The following is a 24,659-nucleotide window of genomic DNA, read 5'->3' on the forward strand; positions in this document are numbered from 1 at the left end:
ACCGCTCAAGTAGCTTCTTCTGATACAAGACATAAGTAGCTACCAAACACCTCCCCCGTCTAGTCAGAAAGTTTCGGGCTTCAATTTTCATGCCGAATTTTCATGTGCAACTCTTAAACGGTTTCATTGTTTTCGTCGTCGGACATTTTCATTAGTGGATCCAAAGTGTCGCAGTCAAAGCATACCTTTCGTCAAAGCACTTGGTCAAAGTAGTGACTAGCGAGTAGGTAACAAAAATGTCAACGCGGAGCCCAGGTGTGGGACCAACTTCCGGGTTCGTAGTGCGTGGATTGTGATACTGGACTATTTACCCCGAGTCGCCTTGGTGCTCACGTTGTATTTTTCTGTATCTGAAGTCGATCTGCATATTCTTCACTGATTGTTGATGAATTTGCGTTTAACCACTGTTTCTGTATGTGTGTTCAGTGTGTATGTATGTGTGTGTGTGTGTGTGTTTGTGTGTGTGTGTATGTGTGTGTGTGTGTGTGTGTGTGTGTGTGTGTGTGTGTGTGTGTGTGTGTGTGTGTGTGTGTGTGTGTGTGTGTGTGTGTGTGTGTGTGTGTGAGAGAGAGGGGGAGAGAGCTGTATTAATAGGCAGAAGTCCGAACCTTCACATTGTACTTCGCCCCCACATAGCTCACAATGCACCGTGGGACATGTAAGACCCAATTTCTCAGTAGCAACTCCGGATCTCTGCTGACTTAATGTGTAACGTCAAACTGAAACCAAAGGCGCCATAAACCGTATATTTCTGAAAGAAACTTGATGGGGCGGTTTCTCTACCTGATATCAAACAGACGAAACAAAGTAGGTCACAATCTAGGGTAGCACATGATCATGCCATTGTGGGGATAAGAAAATACAAGCATTGTCTCTCTCGTTTATGAAACTTTTGGGTTGATTACACTGTAATCGACTGTATGAAGTACATAGTCTAAACTATCGCAACAGCTTTCCACAACAGAGTTCATGCACTTTTTGATACATAATTAACCTCACCATAGCAACGTTGTTAGGACTACAAAGGCACAGAAAACATAAAGATATTTCTTCACACAGTCGAGCAAGTAGAATCACATAATACAATTGCTAAAGTGCTTCCATAATGTCAAACAGCAAATATCATAATTTCCAAAAGCAAATATACAAAAAAGTAAATCGTGGTGGGAAGCCGGGAACGCTGGAACCGCTAATTATATTTACGACATTGTATCAGACTATCAGTACCTCTTTCCTTTTGAACATTTGTTGATTATGTTAGGTAATTGGTATAACTTGAGTGCAGTACCACACCGTCCCTTTTCTGTCATTTTTTCGTGGTATACACTGTACATACTGTGCCACACTCAGTCCTTGTTGGGCATTTAGGCAAAGTTTCAGGGTTCTGGTATAAGGTGTTTTCCTTTTTAAAAAGAGTGGTGATTTCAACAACATGCTCTACCTTTATCTCTTGTTAAATAGCAAACCGACGGCTTACAATGTCCCAGTACAATTGAGTGTTCAAAACCCTAACTCTTTGAAATATGTTTATACAACAGTCTCTATGCCTGAAATTTTCTCTCTGGCGTCGGAAACTTGAATCGGTTGTCTGGCCTCGGACTCGTCGTCATCTGTGGGTAAGAAGAAAGATAAGAAAATCTACTTGTATATGATGATCTATGATGACTCGTCGTCATCGGTGGATAAGAAGAAAGAAAAGAGAATCTACATGTATCAAGAAAAAACATGAAACGTGACTACAAATTAAGACTGTCTGTTGTAAATATCTCACCAGCTAATATCTTGTTTGTTTCTTTCTTTAAGCCAACTTATATATGTGAAGCTAACTTATGTTTTTATTGCAGACCTCCCCTTACCGTGTCTTCCACGCTTCTTCCGTGTGAACCAGGCAGCCACGGATAAGGAACAGACAGTAACCAGTGCCAGTATGGTAATCACAGCAATCACTCCAGGTTGAAGATGTGCAGACTTCGAATTTGCTGCTGAATAGATAATGAGAAACCGTTAAGATACAGAATGTTCTAGATGTCTTGTGTACTATTACATTTAGTATAACGTATTCCGCTGTCCACTTTAGGATAGAGGAAAACTTGTAAGATTCTGAAAACGCATGTGCGGAAGTTAGTGAAAATAAATTACAACAATGCCAGGTTGAAATGTCATTTGTGCTCAATCCAGTGGCTTACCCTCTGCACACCTGTCACAGATTTCGGTGTCGGGCATGTCGTCGCAGACCCCGCAGGACATACAGTCACTGATGACCGGGTGCCACTCGTATCCACTGGGGCATTGGTAGAAGTTTGCCGTGTTCTCACGTTGTACTTCAACCTGCTGGAAACTGATCTCGCTTGGGACTACTGATGACTCTTCCCCTAATGAATGATAATGAAGCACAATGGGGTCAAGTCAAGCCAAAGCCTTTATTTCAACTGAATATCTTTATATACCAAAAGTGATCGGGCTGATAGCACCGAAACCAGTTATAGAGGCTACACGTATTACACTTACTGAACAAATGAAATGAGCATGAGGTTTAAAACCAATAAGATGGAAAGGGTGTGCCGACTTAACGAAGTCTGACGTCATGGGGAATCCCTTCACCTTGCATCACGCATACGAGGCATGCACTGCACGTAAAAGTATGTAGCAATATCTTCACTAATCTCCAAGCAGATCAAACGGTGGCAAAGACCGTATCCAACTAGCAAAAGGAGTTTTTATAGCCACCCATTTTGCTCCTTAGATACGGTCTTTGCCACAGTTAGATCTGTTTGGAGATTATATTTTTACACAAAAATTAGTAGAAGCACATGTATGTCCTTGAAATTCTGTAGGGTACCCGTCAATCCGATCGCGACTTCAGTCTTTATTAAAACACTTTGTCATCACAAATTCTATTTAGCCCTACCTTTACAGGAAGGGCAGATCGATGTCGCGGGCATAGTGTCGCATACAACACAGTCCATACAGTCGTTCAGTTCCGGGGCCCACCCATAGCCGGCAGGGCAGCGGGCAGGGGCCTTCGTGTTCGTGCTGGCTGTCACGCTCAACATGGTGATCACGAGGATCGACTTTGTGTGGCCCATCCTTATTTGGTTGTATCGACCAGTATGCTGTAAAGACGATATAAAATGTCTGAAGGATGCAAAAATAAACGTGTACATTTCTAATTGAGTTCGTCGTCTCCATTTGCACTGACATGCACCCATATTTAGTATGCACATTATTTGCAGTTTTAATTATCACTTTAACCTCAGATGCATGTTTCGGTGCGTTTTGATTGGGGAGGGGTGTTCTACGTCCTAATTTCTGATTGCTACTATTCTCTCATGAATCCCGTCAGCTGCCGCATAAGAGCAAACACGGTCAATAAAGAATTAGTATCAATAATCAGTACAGCATTAAAACACCCGCAGTAGAGAATGCTATGGAGGTTAACAACCCTTTATTACCTTCGCGACGAATGGTTTCGTCGAGTAGGTTATTCGACGGTGCTTGTCTGTGTGTCTGTTAGTGAACAGAATAAGTCGAGAACGCCTGGATGGTTTGTTGTCGTAGTTGGTGTGTCGGTGTGTATGTGGCAAATCTCAAGATGATTAGATTTTGGGCGAAGTGTTTTGCATAATTAACGAGAAAAGTGTAAAAATGTGTTCAATTGTATGCTTTACTATGCGTTCTGGTTGCGATGTGTGGGCTGTATTGTTTCAGGGGATATTGATACGGGTAGATGGGGGGCAAAGTTGGTCATGAGGGGTCATGAGGGGTCATGAGGCAGGCAGGAAACGTCAGTTACATGTACTGCCAGGGACAAATTGGCTATCAGCCAGCTGTAGGGCAGATACAAGAGATAGGCTTGCCCATATAGGCAGTAATGCTTTAAAGCACTAAAACAAGGGCTCAGAAAAGGATTCACCTTAATTGCAAGCCCCAAAAATTCTTATGCACCAGAAAGCCACATCTGTCTACTTTAGAATCATGCAAAGAAAATAGACAGTTGACCAGCTCGTTCTCTCGTAACAGCTGACAGACGAAAACAATCGTCAACTTTGACCTACTCCCAGCCTGGAAGAGTCCACTCGGAGCATGTGAAACCAAACCACAAAGATATCTCCTTACACCAATTAAAAGACTGAAACATACAAATTTTGACCAAAGTTGGATATACACGGCCTTATATGAGTAAGAACAGTCATTAATGCAGTGCCACAGCATGGGAATACCGAGCATGTCTGTGTGTCTGTTAGTGAACACGATAAGTCGAGAATTCTTGGAAGGATTGTCTTGGTATTTGGTATGTTGGTAGGTCTCGATGAAACCTGAAAATGATTAGATTTTGGGCCCCCTATCGGCTTGTTACGGTACTGCAGCGGAACTTCCTGTTATGATATCTCGTGTTGTGGACATGCTATGGAACTGATTTTTGAGTGGTAGATAGCTCGTTGGGCAGAGAGTAAGTGGTATAGGTTTGGGCCCCCTAGCAACTTTTTTGGAACTGCAGGGGTAGGTTTTGCTTCAGACTTTGAAAGGGAATAACTCAAGAAGGGCTTGATGGAAGGTCATGATTTTTTGCATGTACATAGCTTGAGCGATGATGTACATGATTGGATACTTATTATGCAAATCAGTAACTAATTTGCATAATTAATGAGGAAAGTTTATACATTCATCAATTTCCATGATAGGACTCGCAAACATGTGACATATGTAACTGAGGAAGAGAGAAATATTAATAGATATCAGCTATGCAAATGAGAACCTCATTTACATAATTAATGAGAAAATAATATAACTCGAGATGGGCTTGATGGATGGTCATGATTTTTGGTATGTAGATAGCTTATGTGATGCTTTGTATGATTGGATGATAATTATGCAAATCAGATTATAATTAATGAGGCAATTTTAAAAACCTGCTGTGTTCCATGATATGACTATTCAAATATGTGACATTTGTAACTGAGGAAGAGAGGAATGTCAATAGATAGAAATTATGCAAATGTAGGCCTAATTTGCATAATTCATGAGAAACTACTATCATTCCATACTAGTAAATAACGGCAATTTCATACCTGTTGCATTTAGAAGTTGTGTGAATGTGAACACCATTGAATCAAATTATGCTAATAAGGAGCTTATTTGCATTATTGATGAAAAATGTTAGCATAACCTTCTTTGTTAAGCTCATAATCATAACAAGGAGGTTTGGACAACTTATGTTATTTGGGTGAGGAGGATCAACTGGTATGATTTTTGATTGATGAAAAACACTCCTAATACGTCAGTCATAAAGGTCAAAATCATTTCGCGAAGGTATGAGGTCATAGAACTCTTGTTTACCAATGTCATGAAATGAGCACGAGGTTTAAAATCGATAAGGTGGAAAGGGTGCGCCGGCTTAAGGAGGTCTGACGTCAAGGGGAATCCCCCTACCTCGCGCCACGCATAGGAGGCGTGCTATGCACGGCCTCACATGATTGGCCAAGGCCCAGGAACATTAATGAATTATTGGGAGGATATCATTTTCGTGTGAGGTTAACGTTTGTTATGAAACGGGCTCATGTGACCCAACCTTTTTAGCAGGGTGTTGGATAGGTAACCCCAAAATGTTCAATCACGAGACTCTATAAGCTGTTGGGTGCGTGTGTGAAAAAGGAGCATTGCAATCATCACTTCTAATAAACCATCCTCTTAACCCATTAACAGCTCGTTAGGACAAACCGAAACAAGATATATCAATACTATTGTCGAAGCAATTGGATTATGCTTGCCTTGTCTAAGTCAACATTCAAAGCACAATGGTAAAGTGTATCTCACGGCATTAGTGAAACTGTGGAAAAGTTAACTTTTGCACACTTACTACAATCAGGTTTCCCCTATGGCCGGTTTACGGTAGCATCTCTACACGTAAAAGAACCCAACACACGTATCGGGAAAAGGTAGGGGTGACCCGGTGTGATTGGCCAAAAATACACCAGCCGTAGCGCATTGCACTAATAGCTATTAAGTAAAAAGCATCATGATTCATTCTCAGTCTGAGCTTCGACCGCTTTGCCTTTTACCTTTTAGGTGCTGGTGCAATTTATTCCTACTGAAGTACACATACTAGTGGACTGAGGATCGAGATCTTACATGTATGGCCCTATCCCTCCAGTAAAAGACCATAAAGTCGCCAAAATACCCCTCTATTAGTACAGGAGTAACACGTTTCAATATCGAATAGCTCTATATACTAGCTAAACATCTGTAACCCCAACAGAAAAGCACAAATTACTTACTTGTTGTACGCTGGTGGCTGCCTTGTCTGTTGGCCGGATGTACAATTAGTACAAGTAAAGTCTGATGCCTTTGTATGGTTGCGCAAGTAAGTTTAAACATCACGTGAAATCCACACCGAGAAGACCATTTAAAGCATCAGTCGTTCAACACGTGAACATGGTATGCACTCATGGGCCGTACCGTACCTGGCCTCATGCTACCACACACGTACGGGCATGCGTTTACCGGATTGGTCAATGTGAAATTCGCGCGCTTTCAGGTCAAAGGCCGTCAAAAAGGTTGTATACATTTTAACACCAAAGAATGTGTTTCTTTTGTGTAGTTTTATGAATTTGCTTATCATACTAACACACTGAATCGTGAAAAGTGTACGTGTGTCTGGCTTTAAATTGGGGTGACAGAACAGAGTGTATCAAGTAACTACACATAAACTACCTGTACATTGCATTATGTATTGATTATGAGGTATATTGCTTTGCACTTATTGCCAGCGGGAGTCACAAGACTCGGTAGCATGCCTCCAACACTGCAGTTGACGCCCAGTGTCATTCACAAGCAGTGCTGTATGGGCATGCTATGATCACGCACGAGGTAACAACCAAGGTGCGTGATACCGGTCGGCAGGATTACGACATACATGGCAAGTTGCCAACACACCTGTATGGTCGGTCTCAGTAGTGCGTTTATGATTTGGTTTGAAAGAGCCGGAAACGCTGCACTTTACTACTCTCCAGGCAGAGGAGGGGTTTCGGCTGGTTTTTGACGTGTTTTTTTGACACGGCAAAAACCAGCCGAAACCCCTCCTCTGCTTGGAGAGTAGCACTTTACAAAGACAACAATAGCAAGCTTTTATTGTGTTAGAGACTGTATGGAACAATGAAAACGCAACTAATTCATTGCCCACAATATGAATATGATCAATATGGCAAAAACTTTAAGTTTTGATCATGCTGATATTTTTTTAAAGAATATCAGCAAACAACATTGAAATAGAAAGTTTCTAAAAACTTCTTACAGTACAACTATATACAGCTAGTAAAACTGTATCTCCATCCGGCGTATAAAACGTCTTCAGGCCAGCCTTTAGACAAGCCCAACTCGTAAGGAGGCTATCATAGGACCTTGAAGAACAACTCTCATTCAGGTTATGTAATTTCCATAAAATACAGGCCAGACCGTTGTGTGCAGTCAATATTAAAGAGCGGGTTGGCTTTGTTTACCTTACCCCTTCTTTAAAAACTATTGCGGACCTAGCCTCCGATGCAGACTCAACCCGGCTGTTTTCTTTTTCAAGTTATTGTTTTTATACTATTATTTTTTTTCGATAGCAATAAGAAGAAAATATAATAGTATAAAAACAAAAACTTGAAAAAGAAAACAGCCGGCTTGAGTCTGCATCGGAGGCTATTGCGGACCGAGCTTACACTTTATTTGTCGACCCACCGTTGCATGCCATTACTGTATAGGCACGTTTTGACCTTTTGGAACTGCCATGTTGCCCGGGGCGAAACACATTGATCTGTGTGAACAAGACCCCCTCCCGATAGCTCCCCCATACAGTTTATAGTGTTATTACATGGCTTATGTGTATGGATTTTTATTAGCCTTACCTATGTGGAAGGGGGAGGGGCTTTCAGTGTACACAGCATTATGGCATATCGCATACAACTCATTAGACAAGCTGTGTCACCAACGTTGTGTTTGACAAAACAGGTTGAAACAGGACTCCGCACCGCCATCTTTGGGGAGCATACAATATCCAAATGGGAGAGGGTTGGTGCTTAAATGGGGAGGTCCATGTATAGTGTCATTGGAATGAGGGAAGGGTCATGTGGAGTCTTTTCGACCTGGGGACGGCCATGTAGATATTTTGAACTGGACATAATACGCATCCGCCCCTTCCAAACTAGATAACGTACCGTCCCTTCGTCACGGGACTCACCTGTAGACTACACAGGTACATCAACCGTGAGAAGCACAAAGGTGACAGTGCCGACAACATTCTACCTGTACAGCACAGGTGTTTCTAAAGGGCTCGCCACGTCAGGTAAGTGCACGTAGTTGTTAAAAGCTCGGACTAGCTACGTTCAACTCTGGACGCCGTTTGTTTGATACAATTAACGAAACCCGGAAGTTTACAACTTCGTGTTGACGAATTCTTCTACATTGAATGAAACACCTGTTGTGGACAGTGTCACTACAAACAGCAGTGTTAGTCTGTGGTCATCTTTTACTAAGGTATGTTGAGCATAACGACGTAAACAGTTATGTACCGATATGGCCGACCTGAAATCAGGAACTGGGGCAAAGTCCTGGGGCAAAAGTACAATGCCTGTAACGTTAGTACAGTTATGTCACTGGTGTTACTCTGTTGTGACAACGTGTAGTCAAGTAAATTGAATCAATTACATTACATTACCAGATGTTTCGCTATGCAATTACTTTTGACTGAACAGTATCACCTAAAAATCATGGTTGCCTCTTTCTTTGGAATGTAAAACTGAGCAAAATGAGGGCACTGGATAGAATAAACATTCTTATCCGTTGTGTGTGTGTTGCCAAAACATACTTTATGGATACCCTCGGGCACTGACCCCAACTGGACAATGTGCTGAAAATTTGATCTGTCTAGCTTTCGCTTGGTTGGAAAACACTTTGACAAATCCAAGCGTACAGTTCTTCATGTAAACTATACTCCACAGTGTAGCCAATGTTTGTAAACATCACTTTTCCATCGTTCCCTTTTCCGTTCGAGTTCCGAACAGAACTGTTCTATAGAAGTTGACAAAGAAGCAGAACGTTCTTTTATATTCTATTATGTTCTATAGAATATCACATGGAGCCGTATTCCCCTGGGTGTTCTGTGGGCTTTCTGGTCGACACGGTCACAGCAAGATCATTCCTTTGCGCTGGCTATAACGTAAAGTCTTTATTGATCCACCCTTTATTTTGTAAAACGTTGCCTTATAGTAGCATTAAGTCTTTCGATCACTCTAAGGCTGAGGTATTGGTCTTTTGTTCCGCAAATAGCTTCATCAGGTGGGTAAGTCCTAAGAAAATAGTCCTTTCATTCCCTGGGGAAAGTAGCTGTGGAGCACAAATACGAGTTACCAAAACGTCGGCAAGGTTGTGATTGAGATATCTATCTCCATGAAAAATGGAGATATAGTTTTGGGTGTGTCTGTCAGTCTGTTTGTTTGTCTGTTTGTGTTTCCGGACTACTCTAGTCAGCATAACTCATGAACCTCTTGATGGATTATGATGGTATTTGGTATGTGGGCAGGTGTTGTCAAGCCGAACATCAAGGTCGATTTTGGGCCCCCTGGTATGTGACCTTGGTACTGCAGCAGAACTTCGGTTTTTGTATCTTTTTACCTGGACGTGCTATGGTCTTGTTGAGATTGTGTTGAAAAAATAACTGTTTCCCCCGGTTTGATGTTGTTAGGTGACAGTTGTACGTATTTTGCCTACAGCTCGGAAACAGTACGATGGTTTGGAAGAGGGGTCCAGTGGGAGGGGTGCTGTTTGTGGCCCTGGCGTGCCTGTCCTATCTGTTCGGTACCATGTACATCGTGACGCCGTGGTTCCCCCTGATGCTGGTACGGCCTGTCTGGTACAGATGGGTGGTGGACAAGCTCATCGCATGGTACTGGATTTTCTTAGTGGTGGGTGGCAATGATAGTTAGGCTTGTCCTCAAATTTTGCATGAAATATATACATTTCCTGTTTCGTTTTATTTCTTCACCTTGAATATCTATATTGTTTAGTAATCGCTCCAAATGAATATCTTATATTTCTTTTTGTTTTGTTTTACAGGCACTACTAGGTAGGTTCATCCTCCGTTTCTTGTGGTCTGGTCTACAAGTGGTTTGCGTGGTAGGAATGACGTGGAAAGAAAATAGTTGGAAGCTAGATAACATACAAGCCTTTAAAAGACAAGGACTTAATATTATATAGAAGTTTAATGATTAGACTCCATTCCAAGTCACCAAACGGGTTTTTAGTGATATTTGTAATATCTTGGAATTATTGTAATATAATTATAAACTGTTAGAAATATTTTCAAATGTTTAGAAAAAAGTAAATATGAGAGTACCATGTTTTAGAAAATGTTTCAAGAATATGCAAACATTTCGAATAAAGTCAATTCCACGTCACCGAGAGGGTTTTCAGATGATATTGCTAATAAGTTTGAACAATTTTAGAGAAAAGACTATTTCAGTCGAAATAATTCCAGACTGTTCAAACAATTAGAAATGAAAGTTTGAACATGTTTGAACTCATCTATATATTTTGGAAATATTATGAAAGTATTTGCACAAATATCTCTTTATTAAGAACAATTTTCAAACATCTGTGTGATTGTTTCACTGTTGGAACATGTTCCAACATTTTGCATCATTCTCAAAATGGTAGATTTGGGTTATTGCCCCCATGAAAGTAGGTGCTAATCACGCTCTATTGTCTGCCTCTGTATATTTTTAGATTTCACGTCTGGACACTGGCAACTCTTTTGTCTTTAGGTGTCTATGCATGGCACCCAGGGATAATCCCCTATACTTTGAAGGGATGTGTGAATCGCCCTGTTCCCAGCCCACTGACCCAGTTATACCATTTTTGTAGAATGTTGGAACATGTTCAAACAAATGATCAATCTATGTTGCAACAGTTTCGAAACTAATACAAATAATGTGTTCAATGTTGGAAATTTGTTTAACCTGTTGGAACATAGCAGAAAATATCTAGAACATCAAATAAATGTTGGAAATTGTTCTTAACAGTTACTTATCTCACATAGATTGTTACAGAGGTTTTGTAAATGTTAGAACAAAAGGCAACAAACACCCTCTCGGTGATGTGGAATTGACTCTATGATATATTTTGTCATCTTTTTACCGTGTGTACAGAGCTGGTGTATGGTGTAAAAGTACGCATCACAGGAGACAGCATCAAACCAGGGGAGAGAACTCTCCTGATCATGAACCACAGGACAAGACTTGACTGGATGTTCCTCTGGATGTATCTCATCCGCCGGGGACAGCTGTCAAAGGAGAAGATCGTCCTCAAGAACGAGCTGAGGAAGATTCCTGGGGCAGGTTAGTTTAATTATAATGCATCAGTCTTAAATGCCTAAAGCAGTGCTCGGAATAATGTTTTTCTGTATACCTGTAACCTCCATTGACATTAATCCGCCTGGTTACATAAATCCGCCACTTTGAAAAACAGTGGGATTGAGAGATGTTTCGAGCAACACCCCCTAGGTAGGAGTGCATTATACTGCGGGGACGTTGGGTTGGAAAGCTGTTTGGACGTATCTTTTCATGTAGGGTGGTGGAATTATGTACCCTTGTGGAATTATGTTAGTAGATATTATCTGTAGCACCTGCACCATACAAGTTATACCTAACGTACATATGTTTTATAAGTCAGTTGTAACCAGTACAAAATATGTACAATACTCGAGTTAATGTTTTCTTCGGTATTTTTTTCCCAGGTTGGGGTTTGGAGACCGGATGTTTTATGTTCATCACGCGAAGATGGGAGGAAGACGAAAAGATTATGAAGAAGATTCTGGACTATCTGGCATCTATCGGACATAAAACACAACTGTTGCTGTTCCCCGAAGGCACGGACTTGACCGAATACACGAGGCAAAGAAGCGACGCATACGCCGAGAAGTACAACCTTCCTAAGTACGACTACGTCCTGCATCCGAGAACTAAGGGGTTCGTGTACATCGCAGAGAAGCTCATCAAAGGTAAATTGTGTTTGTACCTGAGCAATTATAGTAGTATCTACAGCTTCTCTACCTACGCAGCTAGTCTTTTTGGCGACGCTTCAGGGGGAAGCATTTTCACAGAATTATTCTATACTCTTGTCATTCTGAAATATTTTGACAATGCTTTTTTTTCAATCGATGTATTTTGCATATTTGTGGTTGAAATATTGGTATCTAGTAGCCCTGAATAGAGATTAGAGGACAATGTACCGCATGGCTTTCCAAAGCTTAATGGCTGAGAGTTGATAGCAAAATAACTGTAGAATATATGCGTTTGTGGTCGTCATTTCATGTAATGATAGCCTGGTATACGTACATAACGTTACATCCTATGTTTCCAGCGAGCTTCTCGATTCACTTCACCGCACCTTAGCTAGAACAGGATTCATATCAGGCTAATGTTATAATATGTGTGTTGCGTGTCATTACAGAGCACAATCTTGACGCAATCCATGACGTCACGGTTGGCTATCCTGACGGGAAGGCTCAGAAGGAGGCGGACCTGCTCGCCGGCCGCTTCCCGGAGGAGGTTCACTTCCACGTGCGGCGTCACCCCCTCAACACCCTCCCCACCACCCCCGGGGAACTCGAGCAATGGTGCACCACCCTCTGGGCACAGAAGGAGCTGCAGCTCAAGGAATTCTACCAGAAGAAGGCGTTTCCTGACACAAACGTGCTGGAGGGAGGAAAACCGGGCGATCCGCTTAGAGAACTGAAAATGAGAGTCGTTCTTTGGCTTTCAATACTTTTCTTCGTGACTGTGATCCTTGTAGTACCGTATATGATGGTAACTTCAACATCCTTCTTCATTTCAGCCGCCATTATCTGTGCCTTTTACATGGCGCAGCGCGCTGTGTTCGGTGGGGCAGAGCATTTCCAGGTAGATCTGTACAATACGTTCCACAAAAAGTAACTTCAAAGGAAAGAACTGTTCGGAATCATTTATTGCAACAGAAATCGCAGTTTTATTATTTTCAGCAAAGTAACAAATTCAGTAGCTACTTTCTTATACATCGTGGCAAGTTATAGTTTCCAAAGTAGATATAAATCTATATTTTCACAATTGTTGCTACATTCGATTACACTGCTTAATGCATTTGCACGTTACAATACGGTGGAGTGCCTATTGATGGTAATTCTAGCTTTTGTGGATTGGTGGTAAAACTTCCCGCGTAATACTTTATAAATGCACAATGTATTTACAAATAGGCAAATGCTTTGATATCCACTGTTAAGATTGTTGTGTTTTGTTACAAAAAGTGCCAATAACTGAAAAAAATGTGTCAAACCATCACCAAGTTACATTATTTCTGTCACTTCATTATAAAGTTATGATAAGTATGGAGACTTAGTTGTATCTTTCTCGTGATTAGAAATCATTCATGTGCAAGAGCAACTTGTTCTCGAAGATGTTTGTTCGCTTTGGGACATGTCGAGATTATAGTTCACATTCCTTCAAAACCCCCCATGTCATTCTCATGACTCTCACTTGCACTTGTTTGTGACTGTCTCTTGTCTGACTTATCACCACAGCAACAGCAACAACAACTACAAATGCAGGCGCCTACAATACATAATGAAACTACCGAAGTCCAGACAAAGCTCAGGAAGATCAGCGCACGTGAGGCTGTTCTTCGCGCCAACACTTGCTGTGAAATGACATAGAGAATCAGGAATCATTTTAGAATTCTTTAAAAGAACCCAAAATTACAAGGCTCGCATCGCAGTCGGAGAGGATACACCGCTTTTGATATCTAATATAGTTACGTTGGCCACTATATCAGATAAAATATACCCTAATAAAGTTTGCTAGGGCCAAATAAGTTATATATATAGCAATTATAAAATATGCAAGACCTAATCAATAAGATGTAAATAAAACAAGAAGGCTTCAAATAAATGTAGAATGGATTATATTGCATTCTTCATAAAACAAGATAATTGACATACCGATGTATTTGAAGGGTTGTACAGACAGCTGTAGGTTGCATTCGTCTTGCCGTAGGTCTTGTTGAAAGCTGTTAGCCTCCCTAATTCTACCCAATATCCGCTGTCCGAATCGCCGCCGCAAAGGTCGACAGAACACCGCTATACAACAACAAATGTATTTAAGAGCTGAGCGAATTCATGAACTCACAAGATTTTCCTGAGTTTCACGTCAATGTGACAAGCATAAAAACAACATAGCATATAATAGAAACTGTGAATAATTAATGAAAATCTGGCCAATACCACCAAGCCAAAAATGTCCACATCAATATTATCTACACGTGACATGCACATGTACCGCAGTATTTCACGTACCTTAGAGGGCCAAAACGTACCACCGAAGAGGGCATACATATTCTGTAATGCAGGCTTATAAGTAGGGAGTACTCGTTGGTATATGGTATACAGTAACATCTTAAGCCTCGTTTTGGCGCAAAATCTGGCAGGTCCCAGAGGATTCAAAATGGCGACAATGATGGTAATGTGACGGTAAAGAGGTCTATCTACATAATGTACATGCAGAAAATATGATGATGCAAAGATGATGAGGTAAGTATAGATATTCCCGTATCTCTACGATTCTTTCGCATGTAACGTTACTAACCTTGTCACCTGTTATTTCTGACTCGTCATAGTACAGAAACCCTTCAGTTTCTGTAGCCGTGTCGTTGAGTACCTGGTTGTAGCTCACTTTCACGAGCAGACAGGGGTAGCGATCGTGAAACCCTTCACATTTCACCGTGCCTAGAGATGAAGTAAATCATTCGACTTCACCATAAATCGTTTCTAGTCATCGTAATTAGGCTATATTGATATATGGATCATGTAGAATATATCCTCTTCGCACCCCAAAACTGATGTGAGCGTGCAAAAAAAAGTTGTCTTCATTATGAAATCTTAGTGGTCAGGAAAGCTGAACAAACGACTGGACAAAAAGGACATGGTATACCAAACAATAAATTCTTTACAACATTCTTGTTATGTCACATCTTCCACTTTGGAATTGACATTGGCATTCTCCGACATTATTATCCGTTTTCCGATAATTTTTGCAGTTTACGGCACATATCATTCCTCATTTTGCAGCTTCTTTGTACGATTTACAGTATGGTCGAAAACTTACATGCATGGCAATCACAACTTCCTATAAGCTACAATTCTATCTAGTACTTCCTTGACACAATGTGTACGCTCAGCAAGCCAAAAATGCCACTTAAGATGTAATCAAATTATGCTTTCATATTTTCTCTATCTTAGCCTTGGCGCACTGACCTCTATACTCAGACGATATTGTCGTACACGTGGCATTCTTGAACGATAGCGATGAAGATGCTAGCGCCGTGGCGGTGGTTCCAATTGCTAACGGAGTAAAGTATAAAAAAAGACCACAGAAACAGGGAAAGAGCATACAGCCACAGACGACAGCAAAAGGTCCTCGGTCTAGCTTAAGCTTCCTCCAAATATTCCCTGTTGACAGTTAGAGCAAATTGGGTCATATGCAAGTAGTGTAACGTAACAAAATGGGCGCCACTGAAACGGTCCACTATACGCAACCGGAAATAGTCACACACTAGAAACACACACAAAGTTCGTTACACAGTATGGACAACACAAATAAGCTACACAGTGTTCAATGCTTGTATACTTGAGTTAGAACCGACTGACAGAATAACAATGAAAATGTTGTAACGTTACAAACATGGCCGACGCACTCAAGCAAGAGGTCTACAATAGATACTACCTACATGTTAGAACATGGCGGAAGAAGTCATGGGGAAATGGTGAGATTATAAACTTACTTGTACAGATCTTTGCCATCGTGACGGGCAGCAGGGGTCCAACTAAACTGCGAAATAGGAAGGGAATCAGTTCGAAATAGGAAGGGAATTGCGAAATACAGTGCAGACGTGCAGTACATGTATTTGAAAAATACACGGCAGACAGAATCAGTAACGTGCTGACAGATTCAGCCACATACGTAACGTTATATGGCGCTAGAAAAACAGGGTGGACAACTTGGAGGTAGCCAACAAGGACAGGTACGCATGGAACTTTGACCTTTGCTCGTTGAACTTTTTCATAAAGCAATGAGTTGTAAATAAGATTTAAACCTCCTTGCATAAAATAAGTTATTACAGTACGTTTCTCGTCGTTTTCAAGCCATCTTGATTACAAGAACACATGCCAAAATCTTCGATAAAGTGCACTTATATATACGCTCTCTTCCTCCGTCTCTTGCTTTTTACTTGAAACATTAACCATATCTATAACGTCTATAGAACTTTTTGAAAACCTTTTTTTTTGGTTGGCTTAGATTCCTGGATTCAGAAGAGATATGTCGCCTGTGGCATGACATGATTCGACATTCAATGTTCTATGCAACCCTTTATGTTGCTTTACAAGCTTGTTACATAAACGTCGCCCCAAGGGAAGCTTGTCTATTCTTGTCTTGTCTGTATGTCTGTCTGCCTCACTCTCTCTCTCTCTCTCTCTCTCTTTCTATGTCCCTCTCTCGATTCTCTCTCTCTCTCTCTCTTTCTCTGGGTTTCCATGCTGCAGTTTCTTCATGTTCCGCTAGAGGAAGTGAAATCCATTAGCTCTGATTGTTGACGTTTCTAAAACAACATACGCTGATAAGATTGCACCGTGCAACCAACTGCCTTTTAAAGAACGGATAACAAGAACATTTACGAGATGAATTTTCGGCAGAAAAGTCTTTAAGTTTATTTCAGATCGCTGTTTACCCGACGCCTACGTTTTATTTACCCCGCCATCTTAATGTGATTATCCTGAGGCTAGCGTTATTTGCTAGAGGTAAACTAATGGCTTTGTGATAGTCTTACTGCTTCCTGTCGAACCTTCCGCCAGTGGATCAAAAGGTCGAAGTTTCTGGCAAATAAAGGCACTTAGAAGCCTCTGTTCTTTATAATTACACTTCGGCAAGTGTTTATTTAACCCAGTACTTGACGAAGGTGCATTGGAGTTGTCAATCTTTTCCTGAAACGATCCAAAACGACACTCTACAGACTAAACTGTGATGTTTTCTCCAACGCGAGAACTACCAATTGTGGTTAACGTGTCATCATTTATCGGCGACTTCAAAGAGGCCATGTAAGCTAATGTTTGCACTCGAACATTGGCAACTTAAGATTACCTTTAGCAATATTGTCTCACGAATACCTTCACATAAACATTAAAAAAGCTAGTCCTGAAGTCAATTTGCAGCGTGAAAAGCTCAACAAAAGACAGAACGCCCGTTTGTGTTGCATGCTCTGGTTTGCTATAGGGCGTATTCACGTGACGTCATCACCCCTGCCCTCCGTGGGCGGCCATGTTGGTGCTCACCCTGCAGTGAAGTTTCTCGGTGTCCGACGCTCTCTAAATTTCCAAGGAATGCGAAGTCGTCTGATCGCTGTTTTATTATATGCAAAGAGTCTCCAGCCTCACATCCTTTTCGCTACAAAAATCCAATTTCACCTACTGGAAATGACCCATTATCGACGAGCGAGGTTCCCCAGCAGCAAACCGGCGGCCGCTAAACTGTTTACAGAGTACGCATAAAATCAGTTCACAGCATACAAGTGTTCCAAGGCCTGTAGCCACGTAGTACAGTGTCTTGAGTGTCGTGAGAAATTTTGTTGACAGGGAGTACGTTATGATGAAAGTTCGACGTTGAAAGACCCCCAGTCAGTTATGAATGAACGTATCTCAAGCAGCGACTACAAGGTGCCGCGACTGTGTTACACAACGGGCCTGTAACTTGCTTTTCGACCAGATACAAAAGGTTTCCATACACACACGTTGATTCTCAAACTTCAACTATTTAGATCCGCTGTTCGTATGTCAGAAATCCACTTTTGTTTCAGTCGTTTAATCCCTTCGTAATCGTATGTTCCCGCACGTAACACGAGAAACGCAAAACCAATCTTACTGTTACCCGACCGGTGTGTGCTTTATCAGTCTCAATCGAACATCTGACCACGAGGCAAAACACCATGATTATGAGACAAAACGTTTTGAAGGGAAATTGTGAATGGCGTAGAAAACATCTGCCATTTATACAGAGAGTTCCATAGGGCTCCACTATCAAGTGAGCACCAACATGGCCGCCAGTGCTCGTTGCTAGGGGGAGGGTCACGTGACTGAATACGCCCTATACAATGTAACGCAGTTAGTATCAAAGTCAGACACCTGTTTGATCCAGTTTGATCCGGTACCTGCCACACGTTATACCGGTTTAAACTTGTCATGTTTGACCGGTAAATACACATGTATTCCTTGTTAATTGGGTGGAAGTAGAGAAACAAATGCCTGTGCTTGAACAATCATAGAACTATATCTTACAATAACAACTCTGAACTCCTCCCGTCTAATCACCTATTTTGTACTCGGTGTTAGCTCAAGCTTAGCCCTATTAACACTGATGAGTGATTCCCAACGGCCCTGACACGAGTGTGACATGTGTGTTGACAGCAGAGATAGATCTATATCAGCATTCAGGATGCGGTTGTCGCGATTAATATATGCTACACGTTTACATGTAATACTGCTGACAGTGAAGTTGCGCCTCTCTATCAATCATTCTTTCTCGTGTTTACAGGTGAGTAGTACTAACATATGCTCTGAGAATGGCTAGACTTGATAGAAATTCCCATAACAACGTAATAGACGTTATTATGTATGTCAGTATGGGTTCATCCTCATTTTGTAAAGCCCTATCAATATGTTCACAGTAGTTGCATCAGAATGCCACATTACCACCACCTACTAAATCATAACTCACTAGTACAGTTGACAAATTCCCACTCTAAAACTGACTGTACAAAGTTGCAATATTTTCCTTTATCATCACCAACTGTGTTTTTGTTATTATGTCAACAATGACTCAACATATCTGCTCGCCTTTTGTAGTAGACTACATCTAACTTCAAAGGGGGTGAATAGGTTAATGGTTTTATGACCTCTCCTGGTGTTGCAACAGTCATCGTGCTTGTCTCCTTTTTTAAACAACGGTACATTTCAAAGCACACTTCAAAGGTTTACGACAAAACTGCTTATCTTAAAATACCATATCATAACATCGCAGGAATGCTTTAACTTTTAAACAAAACCGATGACCATGATTTATAACAAGTGTATAATTATACCCACCACATGCCATTTTACTTACACCTATGATACTACATTTTGCTGATATGCAAAGAAAGTGTAGGTCGTCTGTACTTCTGAATATTAAGTTACGGTGCGGTCACATTCATCGTGGGACGTCGTGCGATTTTGATACCGTAGAATTTTCAAACATCCTGTGACAGAACCATGGCCAACCGCCGACAACGATCTGAGACAGATTTTTCCATAAAAAGACAGCAAAATTTCTTACGACGTTTGCACGGCTATCCCAAAATACCCACAGTTTGCGACCGTACGACTATCGTGCGACAAATGCACCCAGGGCCTTAGTAAGTTAGTTCAGTCTTCGTCCCCGGACAGGTCGACGTTTTCAGATGAAGTCATGGCATGTTGCAAGTCCAGTGTGTCCGAGGACGGTGGTTCTGTGTTCTCCACTGGGAAATTCAATTTTTCTACTGTCACATCTGGAAGGGGTACTGGCTGGGCGTCCCTCTTCTCTAAAAGTTTGAAGAAGAAAAACAGGAATCCAGTTTAGATATTGAACTATAAAATTACAATACTTCACATATATCGGTACAGTACGACACATGATAAGTTAATAATACATTCCGTGTTTACAGTATAAATAGATTACAACAGTAGTAGTTGGGCATGTTTTAGCATGTACAACAAGGTACATCCGTTCTTCTAACAGGTGGCTTTGATCTCTTCCGCCCTACTTAATCTTTGGCGTTAGTTTGACGCCTGCCAGACATGTCGACACACCTTTCTTGGACCAGAACATGTAGCTAGTTCTAGCACAAACAAGCCTATATTGAGTGGTCTAGACTTTGGAGTCGATAAAATCTTTTTTCTATGTCCGAACATATTGAAATCAAATGAATTTTCATATCTTAGAATGAAAGATAGAAGGTTTTATAAGCGATTAAAAGTCTAAAGGAAGAAGACAATGTGTGTGGGGCCGAGGGTGGTACCCTGTGGTCCATATTTACCCTAGGCCTGTTCACAATAACGCCTTACTTTTGCGGTTACCCAAGATAACCTCATCCCGTTGTTTCTTCCTCCGGAGAATAACCACCGTAACCACAGCTCCCACCACCAAGGCGACCGACAGGGCAAGACACACGGCCACAACCGGCCAGATCCACGCTGCCTGTTCGGTTGGTGGTCTGTCTGAAAATAACAACACTATTTTGTACTTCTAGCAAAAGAACTTGAAAAACCTTGAAGAGTTGTTCCTAATTCCTATCTATGAATTGTGAGTTCATCGTGGCTTGTTAGCTACAAGCAAATAAACGGTTTTGTAAAAGACTCTAGCTTGCTTCCGCTCTCAGCTTTGTACATGTGGGACTCCAAGGTTACGGATACAATGTATTTTCAACGAACAATAGACACGCACTCGAGCAAACTTCCTCTTCTTGCCTCCCCTTGGGTACATACATGTAGTACACGGGGACAAACGTCAGCATTTATTAAAGTAAACACTGTAAAAGTTATGACACTTGTTGCTAGAAAAATAAAGTAGGTTATTGTAAATTTTGGGTATCCACAGTCAGTGGCGGATTGAGGAAATTGGGTCCGGAAACTGTTGAAGGACAATTGTTTAGTCGCGTGTGTGAAGCGGGCCTAAGAGTACGGTCCAGGGAGCACTTGGCTGACAGATCAGATAAGGACTCACTCTCACTGCCACCGTTGGGGCCGTGACTAATTGATTTTTAAGCAGGACCAGGTGGATTTATCTAGCTCAGGATATGAAATCTCGTAGAGAAAGCAGAAATCACGGCTGGCCACCAGGGTTCACTATGCCAAACTGTTTCCACGCGGTCTACGCAGACCAACAAGTCCTCGACTCCGAGACCAAACATGCCCCAAAGGAAATTCTACAACTGGAAGATTCTCTCCAAGCAGAGGAGGGGTTCATCATCATCATAGTTCGTCCGGATTGGTTGGAGGAGGGGTTGCGGCTGTTTTTTGACGTGCTTTTAGGCGTTTTTGTCGGACTTTCTACTTTGTCATGTCATTTATATATAAAGAAAAACATGACAAAGTAGAAAGCCCGACAAAAACGCCTTTTAAAACAGCCGGAACCCCTCCTCTGCTTGGAGAGTACCCTGAGGATAAATTAGCGTTCCCTGAGTTGATAGATCAGCGTTTTGGCATCTACACACATGATCAAGGCTACGGGTTCAGTCTCACCGTTAGAATAAAATACAGTATCCTTGCACTGGCATAGAATAAAGCCTGACAAATACCTGTGATCTCTTCCTGAGAGGACAGTTGTAGCGCATCTGTGACACTATCTGTGACTGACTGTCGCAGGAAATCTATGAAACAAAACATATTTGCCATCAAATGATCGTCTAACGTGACTGGCATATCAAGTACATACATGAGTTTGATCTGTTATTCAACTGTGATGATGATCAAAGAAAGAGCACAGTTCCTTAAGCCTTACCTATACACTTCTGTGTTGAGCAGACCCCGGTATTGGGAAACTTCATGCACAGATCACAGGACATACAGTCGTGTATCGGGTCTCCTTCATACGCCATCCCCTCGGGACAGGTGGGAACGGCGGGCGGCATCTTGGCGCGGTGGTGAAAAATCTGTGACAACTAAACTCGATGTTTTCAGTGGAGACACCTAGCTACTTGACCCTACTTCGTTGGTAAATCCTAAGATCCACCAAGTGTCGAGTTGGCCGAAACTATAGGATTTCTTCACTGTAGACCGAAAGGACTGGGTGTGGCGAAATGATACTCTGTACTGTACTAAATGTCACACAGTGCACGGTTCGCTAGAACATACGGCTGACTCCCATTGTTCTCACAAGAGCCTGACCACCAATCAGATCCAGGTCCCTGTTTGTATTTTGGCGCACCCATCATGCCACTACGCCCCCATACTCGGCTACCATGCTTGCTAGGTTAAGGTCGGACAATGCTTTAATAATAGGGTCAATGGCAGCAAGTCCTGGTTCTTCTACCGAAGCCCTTCCGTATTATTGCCCAATCACTTTGAATAGTAAACAAAGGCACATTTTCATCAATGAACGGTCACTTTAAAAGTAATTTCAAACGGATTGTGCACTTAATGGCGGATCGTGTCGTCTGGACGGACAGAGTAGCCTTTAATAGTCCGGGCAATCCGCCCCACATGATGATGATGATGTGACGTATTTGTCATTTGTCAGACCCCACCACGCCGAGGCACTAAGGTATGCATTTCAGTGTGCCATGCCAGTGTCAGATGTACAATGCCACAGGTAACATAATACATAGTTACAGAAAACTCTTATTCAACCTGTCGGTGGCATTGCTAAAGTTTACTTGACGACGGAAGTGTCAATATTATTGCTGTTATTGTTCTATTGTCTTTTAAGCTTCCACCTCTTGATTCTAAAAGACAATATAACAAAAACAGCAATGGAATTGACACTCGTCAAGTAAACTTAAGCAATGCCATCGACAAGTTGTTTCATGAGCAGAGGTTATAAAACAATGTTTTACTTTCATGTGGAACCATAAAATCTCTGCATCACTCCTTCTTGAAGTACAGTTTGGTAACTTCAAACTACTTTTCCACGAACGTATAGGATGAGTGGGTGACAAAAAGCTATGACAACGTTCAACTAAAAACTCAACAGCAGTCAATGAATAGGTATCAGGAAAAGTTATTGAAACAGGCTACAAAAGTTGTTTTCACAACAGTCAGGTTACAAGCGTCACACCTTCGTGGTTGACGCACAAACATTGCCATTATTTGGCTGTTACGGAGTCCATATAGCCCGCACTTCCGATTGTAATCACCCCCACTCGACCCGGACCCACACACAGAGGTGTTTGTTCTCGGACGACTTTGCCAGTTCAAAGGAATGGCACTCAGCAACAGCGGGTAAAAATACCAACATCGCACAGTTATGGGTGTTCTTATCTTCACATCGAAATCGGGCGATATTTCGGCAAACACCCGAACTCGGGCGGGCAAAGAAGTCAAGACTGTTGCCGTGTATGACAATCATTGACATTCTTAGCAACATTTAGTACGCTATGTAAACCACCTGTGTAGAACAGGGTGGGCTTAACCATAATCTTGACTTCTATCTGAGTTGAAAAGATGTCATAAAAATGTTACCAATTGAAGAAATAACGTTAACAGAATAACTGAAGTTAAGTGTTTGTCAATTGGTACTTCAGATTGGCAAACATTACGATCACAGAACTGTAAAACGTACTAGATATGCACCAAGGATAACTCTTATAGAAACATTTCGGGGCTGCGAAAAAGTTATGTACAAGCGGCCTGTTTCACCTCGTGCAGTCATACCCCCCTCCTCCTGAGCACCCCCTCCCCCTGAGCACCCCCCTCCCCATGACCCCACCTGTTTCTAGTTGACCCAGTGGTTGACCTAAGTTGTCACCTTCCCCTCCAGATCACATAAAACATGGGACACTACAGGGTGGGTGTGACAAGCGGATGTTTTCTGCACGACACGAGGCGGCTTCCGTTAGTCATCAAATAGTCTAAATATAGAACATTCCCCCGGTGTTGCCAGGTACATTTTCTAAAATGTAGACCAAGGGGGGCGGGTTGAAATCACGGTCATTTTGTGCACGTGGTTGATCAAAGATCTAGAATGCTACTGTTTGGCTACCAGATTTTTCATTTCATTTCATTGGCCTTGAAATGACAAGTCCGAATATTTCTAAGGTCAAGATTAGTCTTTGAACAGGGCGTAGGTTGTCCCCTCGTGATAAATCAATCCTATAACCGTACTTCAATAGGCGCCAAGTGTCAACAAACTTATCCCTCCGCTAGCTAGCTAAACGATTCACACTTTGTTCTAATACCGGTGATAAAAAGTTAACAAAGAGTCGTTAGCGGTCTATCAAAAGTGACTGTGGCGAACTATAAAGTTGTTCAGAGATCATCTGTCATTTGTCAACTGTCACGCCCGTCTGACCACCTGTGTAATTTCTGTGTAAAGCTTGGGATGGGGACAGTTTGGGATGACACCCAGATGACACCCATGACACATATAAATGTCTCGTAGCTTGTTTGTCCGCTCCACGAGAAAGCATGTGCAAGCATGCGAGTACAAAATAAATCCCAGTATGTTAACAAATAGCAGTTTAGACGCTAGAATCTTCCTTGCACCAGAGATGGCCTGATCATTTACCCGATAACCCAAAAGCCTTTCTCAACCTGCCACTTCACCCTGTGTCTTCCGCCGTCAATCGGGATGGAGTGTCAGTCGGGATGGAGTGTCAGTCGGGATGGAGTGTCAGTCGGGATGGAGACACCTGTGACCTCTGCCTCCGGGTCACATTAAGGTGTGACGAGCCACGCGATGGACGGGACGAAGAGCGGATGTGCGGACGAAGAGCTCATTAATATTGTTTCCTTTGGTCCTGAACTCCTCACAGTAACCTAAATATAGAACACCATCGCGCGTTGTTGCCAGGTATATTTTGTACAATGTGGG

At 41.9% G+C, this 24,659-nt stretch overlaps 4 protein-coding genes across 5 annotated transcripts; 1 reads left to right on the plus strand and 3 right to left on the minus strand.

Moving 5' to 3' along the window:
• Positions 1–1,291: 1,291 nt before the first annotated feature.
• LOC136442205 (uncharacterized) lies at positions 1,292–6,443 on the minus strand. 2 transcript variants are annotated; one of them, XM_066438948.1, is made up of 5 exons: positions 6,276–6,443; positions 2,909–3,113; positions 2,187–2,372; positions 1,857–1,979; positions 1,292–1,610 (listed from the first exon to the last, which is right to left on the minus strand). In XM_066438948.1, the coding sequence occupies exons 2-5, from the start codon at positions 3,084–3,086 to the stop codon at positions 1,528–1,530; spliced, it is 570 nt and encodes a 189-aa protein (XP_066295045.1). In that variant the 5' UTR covers positions 3,087–3,113; positions 6,276–6,443; the 3' UTR covers positions 1,292–1,527. The 2 variants fall into 2 exon arrangements, with proteins under 2 accessions (XP_066295045.1, XP_066295044.1); XM_066438947.1 differs by having other exon boundaries at positions 1,857–1,982; positions 6,276–6,440.
• Positions 6,444–8,207: 1,764 nt separating this feature from the next.
• Positions 8,208–13,039, plus strand: LOC136441986 (lysocardiolipin acyltransferase 1-like). Its single transcript, XM_066438565.1, has 6 exons — positions 8,208–8,323; positions 9,750–9,941; positions 10,093–10,102; positions 11,184–11,372; positions 11,771–12,034; positions 12,487–13,039. Exons 2-6 carry the CDS (start codon positions 9,765–9,767, stop codon positions 12,966–12,968), a joined length of 1,122 nt encoding a protein of 373 aa, XP_066294662.1. The 5' UTR covers positions 8,208–8,323; positions 9,750–9,764; the 3' UTR covers positions 12,969–13,039.
• A 385-nt stretch (positions 13,040–13,424) lies between these two features.
• On the minus strand, positions 13,425–15,905 carry LOC136442111 (uncharacterized). The gene is made up of 6 exons (XM_066438736.1): positions 15,844–15,905; positions 15,317–15,511; positions 14,649–14,788; positions 14,006–14,143; positions 13,624–13,704; positions 13,425–13,475 (listed from the first exon to the last, which is right to left on the minus strand). Exons 1-6 carry the CDS (start codon positions 15,860–15,862, stop codon positions 13,425–13,427), a joined length of 624 nt encoding a protein of 207 aa, XP_066294833.1. The 5' UTR covers positions 15,863–15,905.
• Positions 15,906–18,866: 2,961 nt separating this feature from the next.
• Positions 18,867–21,956, minus strand: LOC136442557 (uncharacterized). Its single transcript, XM_066439474.1, has 4 exons — positions 21,630–21,956; positions 21,427–21,498; positions 20,195–20,347; positions 18,867–19,671 (listed from the first exon to the last, which is right to left on the minus strand). Exons 1-4 carry the CDS (start codon positions 21,757–21,759, stop codon positions 19,514–19,516), a joined length of 513 nt encoding a protein of 170 aa, XP_066295571.1. The 5' UTR covers positions 21,760–21,956; the 3' UTR covers positions 18,867–19,513.
• Between the last annotated feature and the right edge of the window lie 2,703 nt (positions 21,957–24,659).

This window comes from Branchiostoma lanceolatum, chromosome 9 (genome assembly GCF_035083965.1).
Source record: "Branchiostoma lanceolatum isolate klBraLanc5 chromosome 9, klBraLanc5.hap2, whole genome shotgun sequence".
Taxonomy (NCBI): domain Eukaryota; kingdom Metazoa; phylum Chordata; class Leptocardii; order Amphioxiformes; family Branchiostomatidae; genus Branchiostoma; species Branchiostoma lanceolatum.